Source organism: Erythranthe guttata, chromosome 4 (assembly GCF_056151865.1).
Source record: "Erythranthe guttata isolate IM_541 chromosome 4, IM_541, whole genome shotgun sequence".
NCBI classification, from domain to species: domain Eukaryota; kingdom Viridiplantae; phylum Streptophyta; class Magnoliopsida; order Lamiales; family Phrymaceae; genus Erythranthe; species Erythranthe guttata.
In genome coordinates, this window is record NC_142536.1 from 1,976,449 (window position 1) to 1,997,645 (window position 21,197).

At 32.1% G+C, this 21,197-nt stretch overlaps 5 protein-coding genes across 6 annotated transcripts; 3 read left to right on the forward strand and 2 right to left on the reverse strand.

The window, feature by feature from the left end:
• Positions 1-9,415: 9,415 nt before the first annotated feature.
• Positions 9,416-10,407, forward strand: LOC148770894 (mitochondrial ATP-independent inner membrane protease subunit 2-like). The gene is made up of 4 exons (XM_088817414.1): positions 9,416-9,516; positions 9,834-10,020; positions 10,104-10,213; positions 10,323-10,407. Exons 1-4 carry the CDS (start codon positions 9,416-9,418, stop codon positions 10,405-10,407), a joined length of 483 nt encoding a protein of 160 aa, XP_088673540.1.
• Positions 10,408-11,839: 1,432 nt separating this feature from the next.
• Positions 11,840-12,981, forward strand: LOC148770895 (mitochondrial ATP-independent inner membrane protease subunit 2-like). The gene is made up of 4 exons (XM_088817624.1): positions 11,840-12,020; positions 12,203-12,392; positions 12,493-12,608; positions 12,710-12,981. Exons 1-4 carry the CDS (start codon positions 11,893-11,895, stop codon positions 12,789-12,791), a joined length of 516 nt encoding a protein of 171 aa, XP_088673750.1. The 5' UTR covers positions 11,840-11,892; the 3' UTR covers positions 12,792-12,981.
• Positions 12,982-13,487: 506 nt separating this feature from the next.
• LOC105952252 (patellin-4) lies at positions 13,488-15,153 on the reverse strand. Its single transcript, XM_012975789.2, has 4 exons — positions 14,307-15,153; positions 14,096-14,220; positions 13,855-13,996; positions 13,488-13,764 (listed from the first exon to the last, which is right to left on the reverse strand). The coding sequence occupies exons 1-4, from the start codon at positions 15,027-15,029 to the stop codon at positions 13,501-13,503; spliced, it is 1,254 nt and encodes a 417-aa protein (XP_012831243.2). The 5' UTR covers positions 15,030-15,153; the 3' UTR covers positions 13,488-13,500.
• Positions 15,154-15,240: 87 nt separating this feature from the next.
• On the reverse strand, positions 15,241-17,583 carry LOC105952261 (TOM1-like protein 2). Of its 2 annotated transcripts, XR_016030704.1 has the most exons (4): positions 16,930-17,572; positions 16,217-16,510; positions 15,744-16,137; positions 15,241-15,382 (listed from the first exon to the last, which is right to left on the reverse strand). XR_016030704.1 is itself a non-coding variant. In XM_012975798.2 (3 exons), exons 1-3 carry the CDS (start codon positions 17,440-17,442, stop codon positions 15,868-15,870), a joined length of 1,077 nt encoding a protein of 358 aa, XP_012831252.2. In that variant the 5' UTR covers positions 17,443-17,583; the 3' UTR covers positions 15,601-15,867. The 2 variants fall into 2 exon arrangements, 1 of the variants encoding a protein (XP_012831252.2); XM_012975798.2 differs by lacking the exon at positions 15,241-15,382 and having other exon boundaries at positions 15,601-16,137; positions 16,930-17,583.
• A 364-nt stretch (positions 17,584-17,947) lies between these two features.
• On the forward strand, positions 17,948-20,001 carry LOC105957686 (mitochondrial ATP-independent inner membrane protease subunit 2). The gene is made up of 5 exons (XM_012981642.2): positions 17,948-18,132; positions 18,864-19,036; positions 19,133-19,316; positions 19,421-19,527; positions 19,607-20,001. The coding sequence occupies exons 1-5, from the start codon at positions 18,061-18,063 to the stop codon at positions 19,689-19,691; spliced, it is 621 nt and encodes a 206-aa protein (XP_012837096.2). The 5' UTR covers positions 17,948-18,060; the 3' UTR covers positions 19,692-20,001.
• The last annotated feature ends 1,196 nt before the right edge of the window (positions 20,002-21,197 follow it).

Here is a 21,197-nt window from a genome sequence, read left to right on the forward strand (position 1 = left end):
TGGCAAATATCTCTCTAACAATGTGTTTATTGGGGTTTTGTGGGTCCGTCAACAATACTATATCCTTCACACGGATATTCCTATACACATAGCATAAACAAGACTTAATACACAATCTTAAATCCTAATTTCCAGATGTTTACATTATATTTACGAAACTTAGTTAGAGTTTAGTCTTTAATATTGAAACATAATCGATTCATTGAATTACTCAGGGGCGGATCCAGGGAGTTTTGGATGGGGACTAAAAAAATTTTTGGGGTAAAATAGTATTAAATTTTAACTTTGGAGGGGCTAAAGTGTATAAATTAATACAAAAATAACCCAAAATATTAAAAACAATTAAAAAAAAAAAAAAGGTAAAAAAAAATTCTGCAGCCCCCCCCCCCCCCCCCCCCCCCCCCCCCCGCCTTGGGTCCGCCCCTGGAATTAATTATCCCCACAATTAAGAAAGAGAGAGACTAATATCTACTAATTTGAACAAAGGTATTCTATCAGAAAATCAATGAGAAATGCAAATTTATGATTAACATAAAATGAAAACATATGCAGTAGACATTTCTGTAGGGAAAAAAAGAATTTATAATATTTACCTGGAGTTAGGAAATGGCATCTTCCGGAAGTAAACAGTGGCACCCAACGGGCCGATGAGGCGCAGCACCTCCCTATCTGCCGTCTTGAAGCTGAAAAACATATCTCCATGAAAAAGGTTGCTGTAGATGTTCTGAGGGATTTCCTTTCCTCGAATAGAACCTTCATTGTAGCTCTGCCAATATTCAATTTTAATGAGCCAATTTTTTCAATTTTGATGCGAGAAGAAGAAGGGAAAGAGGGACGACGTCGTTCCACTTCCAGATTAAAAGTCTATATATAATTATATATACTTTAATATATATTAAGTATATAATTATATTAATAAGTAGTAAACATATAATATACACAGATGCATATATATATATATATATATATATATATATATATATATATATATATATATATATATATATATATAATATACCTACACAATTAATATATATAGGGGAATTAAATATATATAAGACGACTGTAAATATATATATAATATACCTACACAATTACCGCGAATTAAATACAGGGGAAGATTTGGAAATGTAAGACGACTGTAATACACACAAAAGGGCAAATGAATTACAGGGGAAGATTTTAAAGAAACAATTAACAGGGGATTAGATTTAAATAAACACCAAATGGCAAATGAAATACAGGGGGAGATTTAAAAAAAAAATTAACAGGGGATTAGATTTAAATAAACAACAAAGGCAGATGAAATACAGGGGAAGATTTTGAAAATGTTAGCAGAAGATTAGATTTAATAAACAGCAAAAGCAAATGAAATACATGGGAAGATTTTAAAAAAAATTAACAGAGGATTAGGATAATAGCTCTCCATGAAATACAGGGGAAGATTTTAAAAATGTTAACAGCAGATTAGATTTAAATCTAAACAGCAAAGGGCAAATTAATTAGGGGAACATTTTAAAAAATTCAACAGAGGATTAGAATTAATAGCTCTCCAAAAACGGGCAAATACATACGTATACATATGAGAAGAAGACCAGTTTGCAAGAGAAAGCTCTCAAAAAGAAGAAGAAGAAGAAGAAGAAGAAGAAGAAGAAGAAGAAGAAGAAGAAACATGTAAAAGCACAATGAATAGAACATTTCACCTTCCAAGCAGCTTTCACAGAGTAGTCAACTTTCATGGCAGCATATCGGATCAAGGTTCTGAAAGAAGGCATGTTGTTTTCCCCAGCTGGAAATTCTCTTCTCCTCTCCTTCTCTTTCTTCTCTCTTCTCTCTCTTCTTTCTCTCTCTATTCTCTCTTCTCTCTTCTCTCTCTGTGTATGTATATATATAGATATATGAATCTGTTCTGAGTGATGGTTTGTTTCATATAAAACAAAAATTTCATGCCCCTGCAGTGCGGAACGTCTATTTCTTTTTAATTCGGTACCTAGCTTATTAGTGCAATATGCATTACCATACTAATTTAATAGCTTATATTATTCTTTTTATTTTTTAATTACGTATTATTCAGTTCTGATCGATCGTACACATTTTTATGGGCGTTGAGTTTGTAGTCCAAATAATATTTATTTGCACGCTCAATTTATATTAACCATTAAAATTGACGGACAAATAATATTTGAAGTTTTTATATCATTTCTTGCGAATTGCGATTGAATTATGTTTGTGATTGTGTGGGAATTGAAAACTTATGGTTAAAATTAAAGAGAGGACAAAACAAATGAAACAGGGGCATGGCAGGTCAACCATGAACCTCGCCGGAATTACGTCTACCGGAACCGGAGACGAAAGTCAGTTCTCCGGTTTATTTTGTACGGACGTGTTAAGGGAATTAATCCGGTTATTTGAATGTCGAATCCTCCGATCGCCACTCGAAGAAGAGCTGTCCGGCAACGCCCTTGACGGCGGAGGGGAGGAAACCTGTTGACGTGGTAGAAAAACGCGGCGGAGAATCTTGGTGATGATGATCGCTGCGAAATGCAGTTACGATGCTGGCAGTGGAAGAGGAGAGAGAAACGACAGAAGTAAATAACTAATTATTTAATTTTCTTTTATGTTCCCTACTTTTGCGCTTCGCCCTCAAAACACACCAATCAAATTAATTTATTTTACTTTTTATGTACATCTGTTTAAGTTCAATTTCCTCACCTTTTCTCATTTGTAAAGGCTAAAATGGATATTTGGCAATACGGAATCAATAAAACCATAGCATGTACGAATTCGAAGTGAAAATACTTTTCTCTTTAATGAAAATTATTAATATTTTTTTTTAAGGTCTAATCCAATGTCACGTGAAATCCAAAATGTTTCAATTGTTTAAAATTAGGGACCAAGATGTTTTCTTTCGTGTCGAGATTTATGTAATTGGGTTAGTTGGATTAAGGCCTTGTCAGATTATTGGACTAGTTGGGCCCGTTTCATGGACTAGCTGGGCCCATCCGGAGTTCGGGCTACCAATAATTAAGCTTATAATCTATATAATATATAAAAGTTGAATTGCATAGCTAATTGATTGACATTTGGCAATTTCAATTGATGACATGTCATCAATTTCATCCCATGTGGCGAATTGATTGGTGGAAATAAATCATCAAAAAACATGTCATCATTTTCCAAAATTAAAGGTAATTAAATATATTTTATTATTTTATTAATATATTTATATCTTACCATTTATAAAATGCTCTAAATATATCAACTTTCTTGGAAACCCTAAATAAATTTATTTTTTAATTTAATTTTATAATTAATTTAATTTGAATTTAGTTAAATTCGATTTAAAATATTCCGTTATTATAATTGCATAATTGGTGGTGTTACGATTTTTTTTGAATTTTAATTCATAAACTTGAATTTATTAACAAAAAATATTGCAGAATAAGTTATTTGATATTATACATTTTACATGAACATGACTAGAAAATATGTATATTTTTACTAATTTAATATTATATATTAATATAATCTATATAATCTATATAATATATGAAAGTTGAATTCCATAGTTAATTGATTGACATTTGGCAATTTCAATTGATGACATGTCTTCAATTTCATCCCAAGTGGCGAATTGATTGGTGGAAATAAATCATCAAAAAACATGTCATCATTTTCTAAAATTAAAGGTAATTAAATATATTTAATTATTTTATTAATATATTTATATCCTACCATTTATAAAATGCTCTAAATATATCAACTTAATTTCTTGGACACCCTAAATAAATTTATTTTTTAATGTAATTTTATAATTAATTTAATTTGTATTTAGTTAAATTCGATTTAAAATCTTCCCTTATTATAATTGCATAATTGGTGGTGTTACGATTTTTCATTAATTTTAATTCATAAACTTGAATTTATTAACAAAAAATATTGCAGAATAAGTTATTTGATATTATACATTTTACATGAACATGACTAGAGAATATGTATTTTTTTACTAATTTAATATTGTATATTAATATTATCTATATAATATATAAAAGTTTAATTCCGCACCTAATTGATTGACATTTGTCGATTTCAATTGGTGACATATATTCAATTTCTTCCCATATGGCAAATTGATTGGTGAAAATAAATCATCAAAAAACATGTCACCATTTTCCAAAATTAAAAAGATATTAAATTATTTTATTATATATTTATATCATACCATTTATAAAATGCTCTAAATATATCAACTTTCTTTTAATTTAATTTTAATAGTAATTAATTTAATTTAAATTTATTTAAATTCAATTTAAAATCTTCACGTATTATAATTGTATGATTGATGGTGTTACGAAAATTTTGTATTTTAATTCATAAACTTGGATTTATATAAAAAAATATTTCAGAATAAATTATTTGATATTATATATTTTACATAAACATGACCAGAGAAAATGTTTATTTGTTTTACTAATTTAATATCATATTCGTAATTACCAAAATTTTCCTCATGTTGTTTTCGTCTTACATCGACCCCCTTACGGTACGATTATTCACGGAATTTTTTTTATGACGTGAAATATTCCCCGAAAAATGCAGATTCTACCCTGCACAAGACATTTGTTTATGGTACTTTTTAAAGACAAAAATTACCCTGAGGGGGACTTTACACGAAAATATTTATTCTTCTTAAATAACATCGCTTCACAACTTTTTAGTATTACTATTATCTCCCCTAAGGCTAATTTTGTATTTACAAAGTAAGATAACAGAAATGTCACGTCTTTTGGATATTACATGGAATAAAAAAGATTCCTTAAACTGGGGGTACTTTCCGTAATTTAGCCTAAGTTCATGAGGAGTTTCGCAATTTATCCTATTAACAACGATTGTCGTTCTTTTCACGTCTTAACGTTTTCTTATACCCTTATACAATTTTAAATAATTTTAATGTCAGCTTGATAATATAATTAAATATTAATTTCTATAATATTTAATATGTGTTTTTGATGTTTGTGGTACCACACATAAGGAATTTGATATAAAAGTTGCGAGATTGAATAAAATTGTTTTTATACAAAATAATAGATAATTGCAAACACATTGATGCAAAATCAGAATTAGGATTGTGATTAGTATTAACATTAAAATTAGGATTATAATTATTATTCTTTGAATTAGTATTAGTATTAATACTATAGTTAGGATTCGGATTAATATAGTATTATAATTAATATTATGATTAGGATTATCATTATGATTATGATTAATATTAGTAATTGAATTATAATTAAGATTATGATTATTGATTAGTACTACAATTAGTGACATGTATTCGTATTATAATTATGATTAGTATTAGGATTAGGATTATGGTTAGAATTAAAATTAGAATTATAATTATAATTAACATTAGCATTAGCATTAGTATTATTAGTAATAAAATTATTAGGATTATAATTAATGTTAGAAATAAGTTTAGGATTAGAATTATGTTAGGATTAGAATCATGATTAGTGTTATGAATAGGATTAGGAATAGGATAAAATTTGGATAATATTAGTATTACAATTATAACTAGCATAAGCAAATCCAGATTAACATATTAAAATTAGTATTACCATTATAATATGTACATTAGCATTAACATTAACAATATTAACATATTAGTATTAGAATTAATATAAATATTAAGATTAGTATTAGTATTAGTATTAATATTAGTATTAGTAATAGTATTAGTAATAATATTAGTATTAATATTAGTATTAGTAATAGTATTAATATTAATATTAGTGTTAATATTAGTTTTAATATTAGTATTAATATTAGTATTAATATTAATATTAGTCTAATATCAATATCAATATCAATATCAATATCAGTATCGATATCATTATCGGTATCGACATTAGTATCGGCATCAGTATCGGTATCAGCATCGGCATCGACACCGGTATCGATATTAGTATCGGTATCAATATTAGTATCAATATCAGTATCATTATCATTATCAGTATCAGTATCAATATCAGTATCAGTTTCAGTTTAAGTATTCGTATCCGTATCAGTATTAGTATCAGTATCAGTATCAACATTTGTATCAATATCAATATCAGTATCAGTATCAATATCAATATCTATATCATTATCGATATTAGTATCACTATCAGTATCAATATCAGTATTAGTATCAGTATCAATATCAATATTCGTATCAGTATTAGTACGGGTATCAGTATGATTGTGAGTATCAGTATGAGTATGAATATCATATTAGTATGAGTATCAATATTAGTATAAGTATCAGAGTATGAATATTAGTATTAGTATTACTATGAATATCAATATGAGTATCGATATTAGTATCAATATCAATATCAATATTAGTATTAGTATTGGTATTAGTATTAGTATTAGTATTAGTATTAATATTAGTATCAATGTCACTGTAATTATCAATGTAAGTATCAATATTATTATTAGTATTAATATCAGTATTAGTCTTATTCTTAGTATTAGTATTAGTCTCAATATGAATATTAGTATTAATTTTAGTTTTATTATTAGAATTAGTATTAGTATTGGTACGAGTATTAGTATGAGTATTAGTATTAGTATCAATATTATTATTAATATCAATTATTATTAATATTTGTATTAGTATTAGTATTAGTATTAATATTAGTATTAATATTAATATTTGTACCAGTATTAGTACCAATATTAGTATTAATATCAATATTAGTATTAGTATGAGTATTAATATTAGTATTAGTATTAATATCAATATCGCTATAATTATCAATGTAAGTATCAATATTATTATTAGTATTAGTATCAATATTAGTCTTATTCATAGTATTAGTATTAGTATCAATATGAATATTAGTATTAGTATTGGTTTTATTATTAGTATTTGTATTAGTATTGGTACGAGTATGAGTATTAGTATTAGTATCAGTATTATTATTAGTATCAGTATTAGTATCGGTATTAATATTAGTATTAGTATTAGTATTAATATTTGTATTAATATTAATATTAGTACCAGTATTATTACCAATGTTAGTATTAGTATTAATATCACTATTAGTATTAGTATTAGTATTAGTATTAGTATTAGTATTAGTATTAGTATTAGTATTAGTTGAAGTATTAGTATTAGTATTCGTATTAGTATTAATATTCGTATTAGTATTAGTATAAGTATTAGTATTAGTATTAGTATTAATTGAATTAGTATTACTATTGGTAACATTATTGGTATCAGTATTGGTATCGGTATTGGTATCCACATTGGTATCAGTACTGGTAGTGGCGTATACATCATATCTCTTTTGCAATATTTATAACTTTTATTGTTGTTTGAGTAATGTGCATCACTAATTGATTGTCGTTAGTGATAAACTTGCAGGTTATTTGAATATCTATTGCGTTACTTCTATGCTACTGTGTTTGTTGTTACCTTAGTTATTTTGCAGCAGATTCACATGGTGTAGTAGATTGCAATCCAAGAAATAGAGTTATACCATATGTTTTAAATGATTTCACTTAATCTTGATATCGTGTTTTGCACGCTTCATGTTTTTTTATTTGTAATATTTAACTTTATTTCATATGTTAACTCAAATTAAGAGATAAAGTTTATGTTTTTTATTTCCTTCCATTTTGTTTTACTTAAATTGGTATTGTTATAAAGAGATAGTCGTAAGTTTATTTTTCTCATTTTGAAACTGACCTCCGTGCAACGCACGGGTGAAATACTAGTTCGTTTGTAATCTTCTATAGTTTACATATTTAGGTTCTTTTAGAGTAATTCCATGAATTTTGAATCAAGTTTTTTTGAAACCAAATGTTTCAAATATTTAAATAATAAAATAATTTAATTTGTTGGATTTAACTCATTTAACATGAATTTTAAATATTTATATCACGTGTCCTATGCTTTATAACAATAAACAATTACAAGCATATTTACATTTGTTAAGAGAGAGAAGAAGCAAAAGGCGTACACTTCTAATCTCAACATTTAGATGCAAGTGACAAAAGTTTTTTTTATCTTTTATTACTATGATTAGAATAAATAAATATATGGAGTTAGACTTAATTTTCTTTTAACTGTCTCGTTCAATATTTTGGATATTGCACTCATTGGCCTTTTCTATTTTTTTTTAATAAATTAGTTGAATTGTTTTTTTTAATCATCTCAATTTATCCATAATTCTTAGGGCCGGGTATTAATTGTTTTTTTAATAAATAACATATGCAATTTAAATGATTAAGGGGCACGTGTTACAAATGATAATGTATTTAATAAACAACATATATATTTTACCCGGAAATACTATTAAAAAGCAGATTCGAGGATATTAGAGTCGGTCCTCTTCAAGTGACCCGCCGCAACCGAACCCAAAACTATGTGTGTGCGCGTCTCTCTCTCTCTCTCTCTCTCTCTCTCTCTCTCTCTCTCTCTCTCTCTCTCTCTCTCTCTCTCTCTCTCTCTCTCTCTCTCTCTCTCTCTATATATATATATATATATATATATATATATATATATATATATATATATATATATAAAAGTGTTGTTAATTATTTAGTTTGTTTTGAAGTTAATAAATATTAAGTTATAACTATCTAGTAATCAATAAACTTGTTAATAATTGTTTAATAATGAATAGCTAATTAAAAATTAAGTAATAATTGGTTTGAAGATCTCTACTACGATGAGGTGGAGGAGAAACACAAATTTGTTTTTTTCTCTCTTTTTTTTCCCCCTTGACCGAAGATTGATGAGGTTAATCAATTTGTACGTACAAGTTCCATAATGTCAAGATACATTTGGGCTTGAATTTATTGGGCCATGAAAAACTATTTTTTATGACTTGGACTTGAATTATTGGGCCATGAGAAATAATTTTGTATGAGTTGGACTTAAATTTACTGGGCCATGAAAAACTTTTTTTGTATATCTCAAAAAAGGCAAAAACTTGTTGGAGTGGGGTATTAATATTATATATAAGATAAGATATGGAGAAGTTGGAGTTGTATTAGGTAATTAATTAATTAATTGGTTTTAAGAGAAGTATAAATACGTGACGAAGCAGAAGAAAATTGTATTATTAGGGCACGTGCAAACTGCAAACTGCAAACTGCAAACTGCAATGGCTTCTCTCCGAACTACGTTGCGCTATGTTACCATGAAATTCAAATACTCTCTCTCTACCGCTTGGAAGGTAATTATTAATCATCTCAATTATATTTATCGACTTTTTGCAATTGTTTGTAGGGTTTAATTTCGTGGTTTGACCTTTTGTTATTAATAAATATTATTATATTAAAGTCATATGCACAAGGTCAAATTAGAGAGAGAGAATTCCCTGCTACAGTAATGCAAAATCTACGACATGGAAAGATGACATTCTTGCATACTACCTTCGAGAAAGAGATGATTAAGGTTCCTGGCGCTTCTGGTCACACTTTTCTTGTCCGCAAAATCCCATCTCCAACTTCTAGGTATTTATTTGCTTCTAAATTAGGTATTTTTTTCTTTTTCTAAATCTAATGTTGACTGACTACATCATATCTTTTATTAATTGACATATATATTTGATGAGTAAGTTTATGTTCTAGTAATAAGATTGAACCATGCACAAATTAATGGCTTTGACAGTTGTTCGGTCTTGTTGTAAGTAGCATGGAAATTATTTATTTTTATCGGTAAAGCATATTCTGTTCTATTAGTTTATTTTTCGTATCACAACATTTACTTGATCACGACATTGATGTTTGAATTGATTCCGCTCGACTACTGTGTTGCGTTTACTCATCAGGACTGTTCGTGCAAACGATCTGGTAGTACTTAAGGACCCAAAAAATCCAAGCAATTATATTGTAAGGAGATTAGCTGCCACTAAATCGAACTACACAAAACCCTTTGTCCTTGGAAAGAACCAGTGCTGGGTATTAGCTGACAAATTGTGCTGGGAATTAGCTGACAAATTCGATTTAGCGACCGAAGTAAATATTTTTCATTAATTCATACTTTCCAATGATTTATTTTTTTCTTAATGACTAATATTTATTTGTTTTCTATTGAGAAGGAAGCGTACGATAGTCGAACTTTCGGACCGGTTAATATAAACAACATAGTTGGCCGAGCTATATACGCTGTCAGCATTGGAAGGCTCTACCATGAAACCGTTTATAACAAGTTAGTGTTTCTCTATGGTTTCATATTCATCTGATTATTATAATATATATTTTTTTAGTTACGAATAATTATTTAATTATATTGTTTTTATTTTTTAATTTTTATATAGTTTGGAAAGCGTAATCGAAGATTTTCCTGTTGTTGAAGTGGAGCTAAATATTGAAGAAATGGAAAGTCATTATAAACCATCATAATAGACTTTTGTATATATTTACTTTATTTTGCATTTTGACTGCCAATGGGTTTTTTCAGTGTTTCTACTGAATTTTCCTTTTTTTTTTTTTATTTTTTTTTATTTTTTTTATTTTAATTTAATTTAATATTGAAACTCTATTTTTTCTTAGAAATTAACTCGTTTGTATTTCTACTTTTGAGATCACAATTATATTTTTGCATTTATTAATATAATAAAATGGCCTTTCAATTTCAATTATATTGGTATGTATATATCCCATATCAACATATAAATTGGGTGTCTTTAGCAAAAGAGAGTGCAATGCACGCAAGAGTGTTTGAAAAATAGGAGGGCCCACACCCTAACATAGGTAGAACAAAATCAAGTGTTACATTAACAGCAGCATGAACAACTTTGTAAGTATATGTTGGAAACGACGCCGCTTATTGCATTTAAGTACAAAAGGAAAAGAGATTTTGTTTTATGCAACAGCTGGCACGGGATCATCTGTCAAAAAGATATCAACTCAGAGAGACAGTCAGTCAGTGAGAGAGAGAGAGAGAGAGAGAGAGAGAGAGAGAGAGAGAGAGAAAGCTAAGCTCTTATCCAAACAAAAAAAAGAGAAAGAAAGAAAGGCAGAGAGAGAAGAAGAACCATGGCTTACCTGAGGAACTTGATGAAATATGCGGCCATGAAAATGTCCTATGCGGTAAATACTACGTGGAAGGTAAACTCTTTTTTATCTACTGTGTTTCTATATGTTTTTTCTTTTTTTGTTTTTTTTTTTTTTTGGAGCTTTCTTACTTCTGAACCCTAGTTGTATGTATATATGTGTGTGCATTATATGACGATGTTAAAAAAAATTAAATATTGATCTCATGTATTTTTCTTGGATAAGATCTCATGTATTTGTTTAACATATATTATATATATATATGTTTTGTGTATAATACCATGCTGTTAGAATCTGATCTTCTGTTAATTATTTTGTTCTTTATTTATTTTTAGTTGAAATGACGAATGTACCCCCCCCCCCCCTTTGAGATTCTTGTAGCCTCTTTTTCACTGTCCCACCAGTACCACCACATCGCAACAAACCCTAATTGTTTCCCATTGTTGAGGAAAAAACTTTGCCCATATCTATGTTTTGTTATTTTTTATTTTTTTATTTTTTTTAATTTTAATTTCTGAAACCCAGAGTTTGTTAAGAACAGATAAATAAGGAGAAAAGTTTAATTACATTAATGAAAGCCACAATTATATTTTAATTTACTTAAGACATACTTTATATTTTATTTTATTTTAATTTCTGAAAGCCACAATTATATTTCAGGCTTCTTAATACTTGGCTGCACAGTAGCCATCAAAATTGTGGATTGAATGAGCATTGCTCTCAAATTTGGATATGTATTTTCATTATATGCTTTGGTCTCTAACATGGTCGATTTGATGATTGCAGAGTTACGTCGAAGGCGACATTGCAAAAACTGGAGTTCCTCGTGCGATGTTCGAACATCTATTTAGAGGAAGTTTGACATTCCACCACTTGGCAAACGAGCCCGAAACCGCGGACATCTTCGGGCCACGTGGAAGCACCATCCTTGTGCGAAAGATTCCATATCCGAATACTAGGTATTTCTTGTCTAATATTATTCTCTTCCATTTTGTTGGATTCACAACTGATTATATTTTGCAAATCTCATGCGACGTTCGACATATAATTGAAAAAGTGTAAGTTTACCTCAATGCAACTCTTTTCACTCGGTACTCAACAATTCTACTATGTCGAAATATTTTGCGTGTATGTGTTGTAGTAAAGTGCACGAAAACGACATTGTTGTTCTTAAGGATCCAAGAAATCCCGAGAGATATCTTGTTCGGGCTGTGGCGGGCACTGAAGGCCATGCCACAAAGATAGGGCCCGTAGGTTCCGAAGGTGAATGGCTTGTTCTCCAAAAAAATACATGTTGGGTGACGTCTGCCGAACAATTTGGACAGCTTGAGGTAAAACTTTCTAACTTGCATTGATTAATATGTCAACTGATTAGAATAATGGCATAAGTTAATGATAAAATATATCAATTTTGTTGCGCTATTTTTATAGGATGCATACGATAGTCGAGTCTTTGGTCCCGTTCCTATTCGAAACATAGTTGGGAGGGCAATCTACTATGTAAAGATTAATGAGACGTCTCACTCCCACGACAGTGTTCAAAACAGGTAAGTGTTTATTGTTATAACATTGAATTGACAGTATTGTATCGTTCAAGAATAATAATGATAATAATACTTTCTTTTAAAAAAAAAAATCTTTTTAATAGCATGAAGAGCGTGATCGAGGATTTCCCAATCATCGACGTGAAGCTAGATGTTGATCAGATGAAACAATATCACAAAGCTTAGATTGTTTTGCTAAGGCGAAGAATTTTCTATTTCTTTCCGTTGCTATCTTTTGCCGATTTGCGATGTATAAACTATGAAATATTTGCATCGCTCTCGTTTTCTCTGTTTTTTATTTTATTTCGGAACTAATGTTGAGAAACCAGAAGTCTGATTGGATCCACTATTTTGATTTTCAGTTGATAAGTGATAACTATTATGAAGTTGTTTTCTTTTGTACCTTGTTTTCATTAAAATAGAAAAAAAACATGGTTACTTAATATAAAAAAAAAAAAAAAAAAAAAGCAACTTAAGATTGAGAGCTTAGAAACTAAAAGTTCAAACTCACCAAATTTGCCAAGCTCGGGCTCGAGCTCGTTACACGATAATTTTTTATTCACCCACTAAAAACTAACAAGACACGGCACTGGAGTGTGCCTGGTTACTTTCGACAGTAATCAAAACGTAAAACAATCGAAAACAATCCAGATACAATAGTCAAGTATATTATCTACAGTTTTATTGCCAATACATGCAAAATTAACATATGTTCAGCAGCGAACGTCAAATCTCTTACACCATTCGCCCAAAACTCGCTTTTTCAAACGGAACAAAAACAACAGAAGCATCAAAGTGCGTAGCAACTGGAAAACGGGTTTTCTCTCTCTCTCTCTCTCTCTCTCTCTCTCTCTCTCTCTCTCTCTCTCTCTCTCTCTCTCGTTTGGCGAATGAATCACTTGTTAATGAACATAAACATAGGCACAATTGGCCTGCTTTTATACCTATAGAAAGCCTTCTTCTTTGCATATGATCCATTAACCACAGTTATGACAATCTTCCCCGGTTCTCTGATATAAAACGAGTTTCTGATGCTCTCTCCCATTTTCTTGTCCTGAAGCAATATCTTGTACGAGCAGTCGTCGTCTGGTATAAACTCCTCTCTGTATGCCACCTCATATCCGACGACAGTCACATCCCAAGTCACCGTAACCCCTGCCTGTAACAACTCACATTACAACAGACAACGTATATTATTCGCATGTTATATGTTTAAACAGATATACGCGATTTGAGTTCACTAACGTACCTCGAGAGTAGGTATCTCAATGTAGCCAGTGGCATTTGCTCTGATGTTGACTTCAAGAACTTTGTCGTCTGTCGAGAACTCAGTGTCGTTTTCTCTCTTCAGGCCACCGTATTGAACCAGTATGTTCTCCGCTGTGGCGTACCTGCGTTGTGAACGAAAAAAATAACAGCATTCGAAGATTATGAAAATAGCAAACGAACATCGATATTTGAGGCATTTATTATTGAAGATCGAACTTTACTTGAGAAGGGTTTCGGTCACTTTCGATGGCTTCACGAAAATAAATTTGTTCCTGCTCTTTTGTGTGATGAGTCGAAGATTCAAAGTGTTGAGAGCCAAGAACCACGATGGGACATTTATGATTAACTGCATCCACAAAAAAAATATCGTCAATCGTCGATAACAATCTCGTTTTGTCAACTCGAAAAACAGAATCGCATAATTAAACATACATTCTTGTAGACAAGGCCTGGATAATGATCATGAACCAAGGTCATCATCTTATTGTAGATCAACCGAACCTCCTTCTTCGCAGGTCCAGTAGCATTCTTCAGATCAATGATTTGGATAATCGAATCGGTCCCACCTGGTCTAAAATTGAGATTTTGAATCGCCTTCTCGACACTCAGAACCCTCCATCTCAAATAATCCCTGCATTTCTCATCATCGCCCGCGCTCAATAATTTCTTGTGAGATTCATTACCCAACATTGTATAGCAAAGGGGGCGACCCTCTTTATCCTTGCCACTGGAGAACCACAAACTGTCAATCTCGGGCCTTAATTCCTCGAGATTTTCATCGGGCCGAAACTCGGCCCGCCATTTAAGGGTTCTTCGGAGCAACGTGAAGGCCTCGTGCACCTTGTAACGTTTGGCTTTCAAGAACTTCATGAGAACAATGTCCGTCCCCTCGTGGCCTTCTTTAGGCAGTAAAGGGACACCCCACAATTTGATGCTCAATTCGTCATTTATGATGTTTTCGTTGGGCGGATTTCTCTTGGACCTTTTCACAAGCAGGTAGTGCCCAAGGATGGCTTGCTCCACCCTGAAACGGAATTCGGTCAGGGCCTTGTTTCTCGATTTTTTCAATTCGACCGGATCGCATTCCGCCTCTTCTTCCTCCTCCTCCTCGGTTTCTGGGTCGCTCGGATCGTCAATGGGCTTATCTTCCAGCATATTTGTCGCCGGGTTTGGAGCTCCGGCCGGGGAAGATTTCACCCGCCGGTAACCCTAGACTCAAAAAGAGTTCCGATTGATTTTGTTGGGGGAGATGGTAGTAATCCAAAAGAAAGATTTTTTTTTTTTTTTTTTTTTTTTTTCTGGTCAATTGCAATCTGTTCTCTCCCCCCACAGCAGAATGGTAAACGAGAATACAAAAAAGTAGTGGTGTTGGTTTTGAGGGATTTCCTGGAATAGAATAGACGGGCTCTCAGTTACAACCGTTAGTTTGGGTGGCGCCAGTTAGAGATTTTAACGGAATTGTTCTGTTTGACGGATGGAGAAAGGCGAATGACCTAACGTTTTGACACCTGGCAGTGGAGAAGCATTAATGGCTGTTAGAGAAGCATTAATTATATTTAGGGATACTAAACCCTTTATTTCTTTTTTAAGCAATGTTTAATGTAAACGCACACTAATTAAGATTATTAAACAAATCTTGATTTTAGGGGTCAAAAAATCATTACTTGAAAATTACATGTTTGTGACTTCACCACCATGTACCCCACCAAAAAAAATAAAAAAAAAGTACACATAAATTAGTAGACTTGATTGCAGAACAAGATTCAGTTTATTTGTCCAGAAAACACACACACACACACACACACACACACACACACACACTCATTTATGCAAGAACAAAACTTTTCACATATATTACAACCTAAGTACCTAACACAGAGCGCACATGCATATGCAAGAAAGATCATCCCTCCAACAGTTAGAACCAGTTCTAGAATGCACACGGGCCGACTACTAAGATTTCGGTCACCGCTCTCTTCTCGGTCAACTCGGATTACTGTGTGTAATTTCGACTCTGCAATGGCAAAGTCGCTTCATTTGCGATATTAGAATCATCATAGACTTCTTCTCCTCCTGCATTGTGGTTCTTTGATTCGGAAGCAGCTGCCAGCTCAGCATATCTGGAAATGACGAGCTGAAGCTCGTCGTGTAGATTTAAAGCATCGAAAAGCATCACTTCATCATCAGACGTAGTTTCCACGATTCTCTGGACAATAGGAAGAGACCGCTTGCACTTTGCTAGTATACCTATTGTCAGATCATCCTGCAAAAGATTTAATTTTTAAGGAATTAAAAATCAAACCTTGAGTTATTACGGAAAAGCTTGAGGAGTGAAAACAAACCTTCAAGGGTTTTGGTTCAATGTCGGAATTTAATATGCTGGTGAGAATATCGAGGCTGTTTCGAGCCACGGCAAGATGCTCTGTTTTCTCTTCGATAGAATTGAAACCGTAACGAACGAAAGTGGAGGCATTTTCTTCTTGGTTTTGTGCAGTAGTAGTACTAGTGTCGGGAACCGGATATCTATCGGGAGGTGATATTAGTTGCTGTTGACCAAGGTAAGACTCTAGATTGTAATGCACATCGGGGTAATTTTCTTCTTGTTCCGCCCGAGGAATTTCTTTCGTACTCAAGTGCTGCCAAAAAATTAGTCACAGATTAGATCTGCATTAAATACGGGTGCAAAGTGAATTTTTATCGAACTTCCAAAGTAATGTTAAGAAATATTGAACGAGATTTAATCAAAACGAACACGAATCGGGTTTTTTTTTTGTATTTCTAATCGAGAATAATGTGTAAGCTCGGTTCGTTATGTAAACGAATCAAGCTGAAACGAGGTTTGTTTTATTAACGAACGATGGAGTAAGTAGTTTGATTTTCAGTACTAACTAACTACATAATAAACAAGATACACACGATTAAATTTTCCAATTTTAAGGAGATCATATATTCACATGATCATGAAATGATTAAGAAAAATAATATACCGAATAAATGTTTTTAATTAAGTAATTAACAGATTAACAGGAGCAATTAAAAAATAAAAATGACTGACCATATAAGTTTGATGAAAGACAGGCAAATATTGGAGATCCGTGGACTCGCCCCAGGACCGGATCAGCTGCATCGCCCTCACCCTATTACCGTGGTCCGTCCTCGAATCCTCAATCAGCTTCACCATATCATCCAGCACCTTCTCCGACGCCACCTCAGAGAACACCTTCTCGCAATTCGAGGTGCACGCCTCCAGCAGATCGAGGCTCAAACCCTGGGTCGCCGGACTCCTGCCGCCGGCGACCAGCTTCCTCTTGATCGCCCTGACGATCTCGGCGCCGTCGTACTCTCCGCGGCTGATCATGGCGCAGATGCGGAGGTTGAGTCCCCAATTCGGCTCGGCTAGGGTTTCGGCGGTGGCCTCGTCGACGATTTTGGACTCCGGCGTGGGGGCTGCCAGGATTTCCTTCATTTTGGAGCTGATCGTGCGGCCCATCTGCGCGCCGCTCGTCTTTATCCTCTCGCCTATGGACGACGACGCCAGCCTCAATTTGGACAAATCCAATTTCTCCATTGATTTTTCCTTTTTCTCTCTCTCTCTCTCTTCTTCTTCTTCTTCTATTTTATTTCTGTGATGGGGTTTGGTTTTCTCGAGAAGAAGACGACGGCAGGATTTAGTGACTGAGGTACACGTGGCGTATATTTTCGTGGGTTCTAGTAGGGACCTGTATCTAAATTATAATAATATATTATTTGGTCAAAATTATGGATTAGATTCTTTATTCTTTCTAAACCAAATTCGATTATCACCCTACAACTTTTGTCTAATTACAAAAAGTATATCTTATTTAAAACACTTTTCATAACAGCCCTTTAAACACATATTGTAACAGAAAAGTCCCACTTTCCACCCCAAAAAGTACTTTTCAAAATAAAAATAATAAAAGCACAAATATTTGTTATCAAATATAATTAATCCAGTTAAATTCAATAAATTTAATGTACTACAAACTCAACAATTGAAAATTGAAATCGAGTGGTGAAAGTACAACACACGTAGTGCAAGAGTTAGTTGTACCTTTGCGCATTACATAAAGAAGCAAATTAGAAACAATTTCAAGGGTTTAAGCGAAGAAGAAGAAGAAGTGCAGCAGTACTTGAAAATTATAAAACCTTAAAACCAGCTTCGACAATGGTTGCCCTCTCAACCTGGTTCCGCTACATTTCCAACAAATTCGATTACTCTCTCTGTCTCAGCGGAAAGGTAAATCCCCTTTTACTTTGTAATCATTTCTTCATTTTTTTTCTAGGGTTTTTCGTGTTTGTGCGTATTCCATTTATTGAAGATTCCAGCGTGTGGGCTTTTCTGATTTTAGGATGTTTGTGTTGGATTTTGGGTGGATTTCTTTGGATTCGTCTGTTAATTTGATCCGTGCTTGTTTAAAGATCAATTTTTTGGTTACTTGTCTAAATATTTCAAATTTGAAGAAAGCTGTATTCTTGATTTTTTGGGGATGCTCAATCTGTGAATAGAAAATTGAAGTATGGACACTACATTATTTACCTATCCTTTCAATTTCCAGCAAAACTAGGTTTTCAGCTAGAGAGAACGATAGAGAAGCTAATTCGCTTATTAGGGTTTGTCTCTGATTTGTGCCGATACAGAACCATGGGGGTTACGTTTGGTGGTCAATGTCCTTCTTAGGTTGCTTATCTTTCGACGTTGATGATATTGTTTTTGCCATGGCATGTTAAAATCGAACGAGCCCAAAAAATTTCCTTGTGATTTTTCAAGACTTGAGCCACGCATGTTTAAATCGTAATCGTAATTCTCTGTCACAGATAGGAGTTGTTTCTATTAGATTTTTGTGGAGGAGTTTCTTCTATCGTAGTTCTCGTGGATTTTCCTCGTCATATTCCAAAACAATCTACTTTTAACCATTTTTTTTCGGTCACATACGATAAACTAAAGGGAATCTTGTAATGTGATTGCAGACCTATATAAACGGTAAAGTTGCAGATGCTGAAATTATTCATTCGATATGGAGAAATTTTCTCCACGGAAGGTTGACTTTCCTGCATTGGAATAAAGGAGAAGAAATGGCTCCATTAATCGGGCCTCATGGTGGAACTCTTCTTGTTAGGAAACTACCTGTCCCAGATCCTACGTATGTTTTTTACCCGATCAAAACAAATTATTTTGCAACATTAAAACAATATTATTTCTGAAGCTTATTTATTTACTCTAATGTTTTGTGGTATAGGAGAGTTCGCATTGGAGATGTGGTAGTATTAAAGGACCCTTTAAACTCTAGCAATTTTCTTGTACGAAGATTAGCTGCCATCGAAGGATACGAGATGGCATCTACCGATGAGAAGGAGGAATCTTTTGTCCTCGAAAAGGAACATTGTTGGGTAGTATCTGATAATAATAATCTAAAGACTAAGGTATATGCGTTTTTTGGTTAGAAGCAAATATATTATATTGGTTAAAATCAAATCTTGATTTTCTAACTCGTTTTTGGATTGTTACCGGTATTCGATATTTGCAGGAAGCTTATGATAGTCGAACATTTGGGCCTGTTAACATGATAGACATAGTTGGGCGGGCAATATATTGTCTGAGAAATGCGGTGGATCATGGCCCTGTAAATAACAGGTAAGGTGTTTTAAGGCTATTATATTAAGTCGTGATTAACGATAATTCTATTAATGATAATTCATTTTTGTTTGGACAGCGATATTAGCACTAAACAGGATGCACCTGTTATAGAAGTTGAACTAGATGTTGACGAGATGGCAAAGAATCATAAAGCATCGTAAGAAATGTTGTGATCTATTATTCTTGTTGACCGGAATTTTAACGCGCTGAATAAATGGGAGGCTGATTGATCCAAGCCGTCGGATTTTCGACCAGTAGCCCTCGTTGCTCTGAGATTATTTATCGTCCACTTGAGAAAAGTTTGAGTCTGTATTTTTTTTTTTTTTTATTTATATTAAATGTTGGACAAAATTTTGTATCAGCATCAACTTCAATTCCATCAGAGTGCTCATCATCTGTAAGCTGAAAGTCCTTTGATTGTATTTTGCAATGGTTTCTTGGCAAGTTATTATTATTAGATAGTTTATATTAGTTTCTATTATTCTCAATTAATAGCTTTTCAATGAATTTTGGCATGAGCTCAAACGGTGCCGTTTACATTACTGAAAATAAATAAGTAGGTAATTTCGTTACAAGGAGAATAAATATATGTAGGGGTGAAAGTCGGATGGATCGGATCGGAATTAGCCTTTTCGGAAAATTTCCAAAAAATTTCGGAAGTACAAAATCAATTCCAATTCCAATTCAAAAATTTTCGGAATCTAAAAATTCATTCCAATTCCAAAAGGCCCGGAAATTTCGGAATTTCGGAAAAAAATCAGAAATCACATAAGCTTTAAAATTTCAAAACTTAGCCAATTTTTTCTAAAATAATTATAATTTTTCGAAAATAAGAGCATCCACGTCGATAAAAGTAAAACTAATAACTACTAAATTTCAGTTCAAAAAAATAAATAAAAATAAACACAACATAACATCCAATAAAACTTCTAACATCAATTCATTATGTCAAAATCCTAAAACAAAACTTATAGGTGTATTTTTTGGAAAATAAATATTATATAATATATACTATTTATAGGTGTATTTTTCGGAAAAAAATCGGAATTTTTCGGAATTAATTTCCGAATTAAATCGGATCGGAAATCAGAAATTCCAAATTTATTTTATATAATTCCAATTCCAATCCAAAAAAATCGGAAAATTTCGGAAATCGGAATTTCGGAAGTCGGAATGAAAAAAGTTGTTCCAAAATCGGAACTTTTTGGATCGGAACCGGCGGAAATTGGAAACTCCGTTCCATCTTGCACCCCTAAATATATGCTAATGAAAATAGTAATTATATACTTGTTTGAAATTCCTAAAAAAAAAAAACATCAATTTATAGTTTGAAAAATAATTTAAATCTTTTTTTTTTAGAAGTAAACTAATTTAAATGAATTGTAACAACATTTAAAAATAAAGGGTAAATTACAAACACCCCCTGAGGGATGGTCAAATTACAAAAAAAAACCTCTTGTTTGGATAATTACATCTACCCCCATCAACTATGATTTTTTTCTTACTCCTCCACCCTTATGGTGCCAAATTCAACATAATCATCTAGATTACATGAAATGTGCTCTAGTTTGTACTCGTTTTGTGTATAAATACAGTTTCCGATGCACTACAAATTGATATATACAAGCTAAAAATCACATATTATGATCATCTTGCTTCATAATGTA

Excerpts from the sequence above, each read along its gene's own strand:
- LOC148770894 (XM_088817414.1), top strand. The coding sequence starts at position 9,416 with ATGACATTCTTGCATACTACCTTCGAGAAAGAGATGATTAAGGTTCCT. Across the intron at positions 10,021-10,103 it reads AATTCGATTTAGCGACCGAA|GAAGCGTACGATAGTCGAAC; the intron begins GTAAATATTTTT and ends TCTATTGAGAAG. Across the intron at positions 10,214-10,322 it reads CATGAAACCGTTTATAACAA|TTTGGAAAGCGTAATCGAAG; the intron begins GTTAGTGTTTCT and ends ATTTTTATATAG.
- LOC148770895 (XM_088817624.1), top strand. The coding sequence starts at position 11,893 with ATGTTCGAACATCTATTTAGAGGAAGTTTGACATTCCACCACTTGGCA. Across the intron at positions 12,021-12,202 it reads ATTCCATATCCGAATACTAG|TAAAGTGCACGAAAACGACA; the intron begins GTATTTCTTGTC and ends TATGTGTTGTAG. Across the intron at positions 12,393-12,492 it reads AACAATTTGGACAGCTTGAG|GATGCATACGATAGTCGAGT; the intron begins GTAAAACTTTCT and ends CTATTTTTATAG.
- LOC105952252 (XM_012975789.2), bottom strand. The coding sequence starts at position 15,029 with ATGCTGGAAGATAAGCCCATTGACGATCCGAGCGACCCAGAAACCGAG. Across the intron at positions 13,997-14,095 it reads GTGACCGAAACCCTTCTCAA|GTACGCCACAGCGGAGAACA; the intron begins GTAAAGTTCGAT and ends TTCACAACGCAG. Across the intron at positions 13,765-13,854 it reads TTGAGATACCTACTCTCGAG|GCAGGGGTTACGGTGACTTG; the intron begins GTACGTTAGTGA and ends GAGTTGTTACAG.
- LOC105952261 (XM_012975798.2), bottom strand. The coding sequence starts at position 17,442 with ATGGAGAAATTGGATTTGTCCAAATTGAGGCTGGCGTCGTCGTCCATA. Across the intron at positions 16,511-16,929 it reads TCTTTCATCAAACTTATATG|CACTTGAGTACGAAAGAAAT; the intron begins GTCAGTCATTTT and ends ATTTTTTGGCAG. Across the intron at positions 16,138-16,216 it reads TTGAACCAAAACCCTTGAAG|GATGATCTGACAATAGGTAT; the intron begins GTTTGTTTTCAC and ends AATCTTTTGCAG.
- LOC105957686 (XM_012981642.2), top strand. The coding sequence starts at position 18,061 with ATGGTTGCCCTCTCAACCTGGTTCCGCTACATTTCCAACAAATTCGAT. Across the intron at positions 18,133-18,863 it reads CTCTCTGTCTCAGCGGAAAG|ACCTATATAAACGGTAAAGT; the intron begins GTAAATCCCCTT and ends ATGTGATTGCAG. Across the intron at positions 19,317-19,420 it reads ATAATAATCTAAAGACTAAG|GAAGCTTATGATAGTCGAAC; the intron begins GTATATGCGTTT and ends CGATATTTGCAG.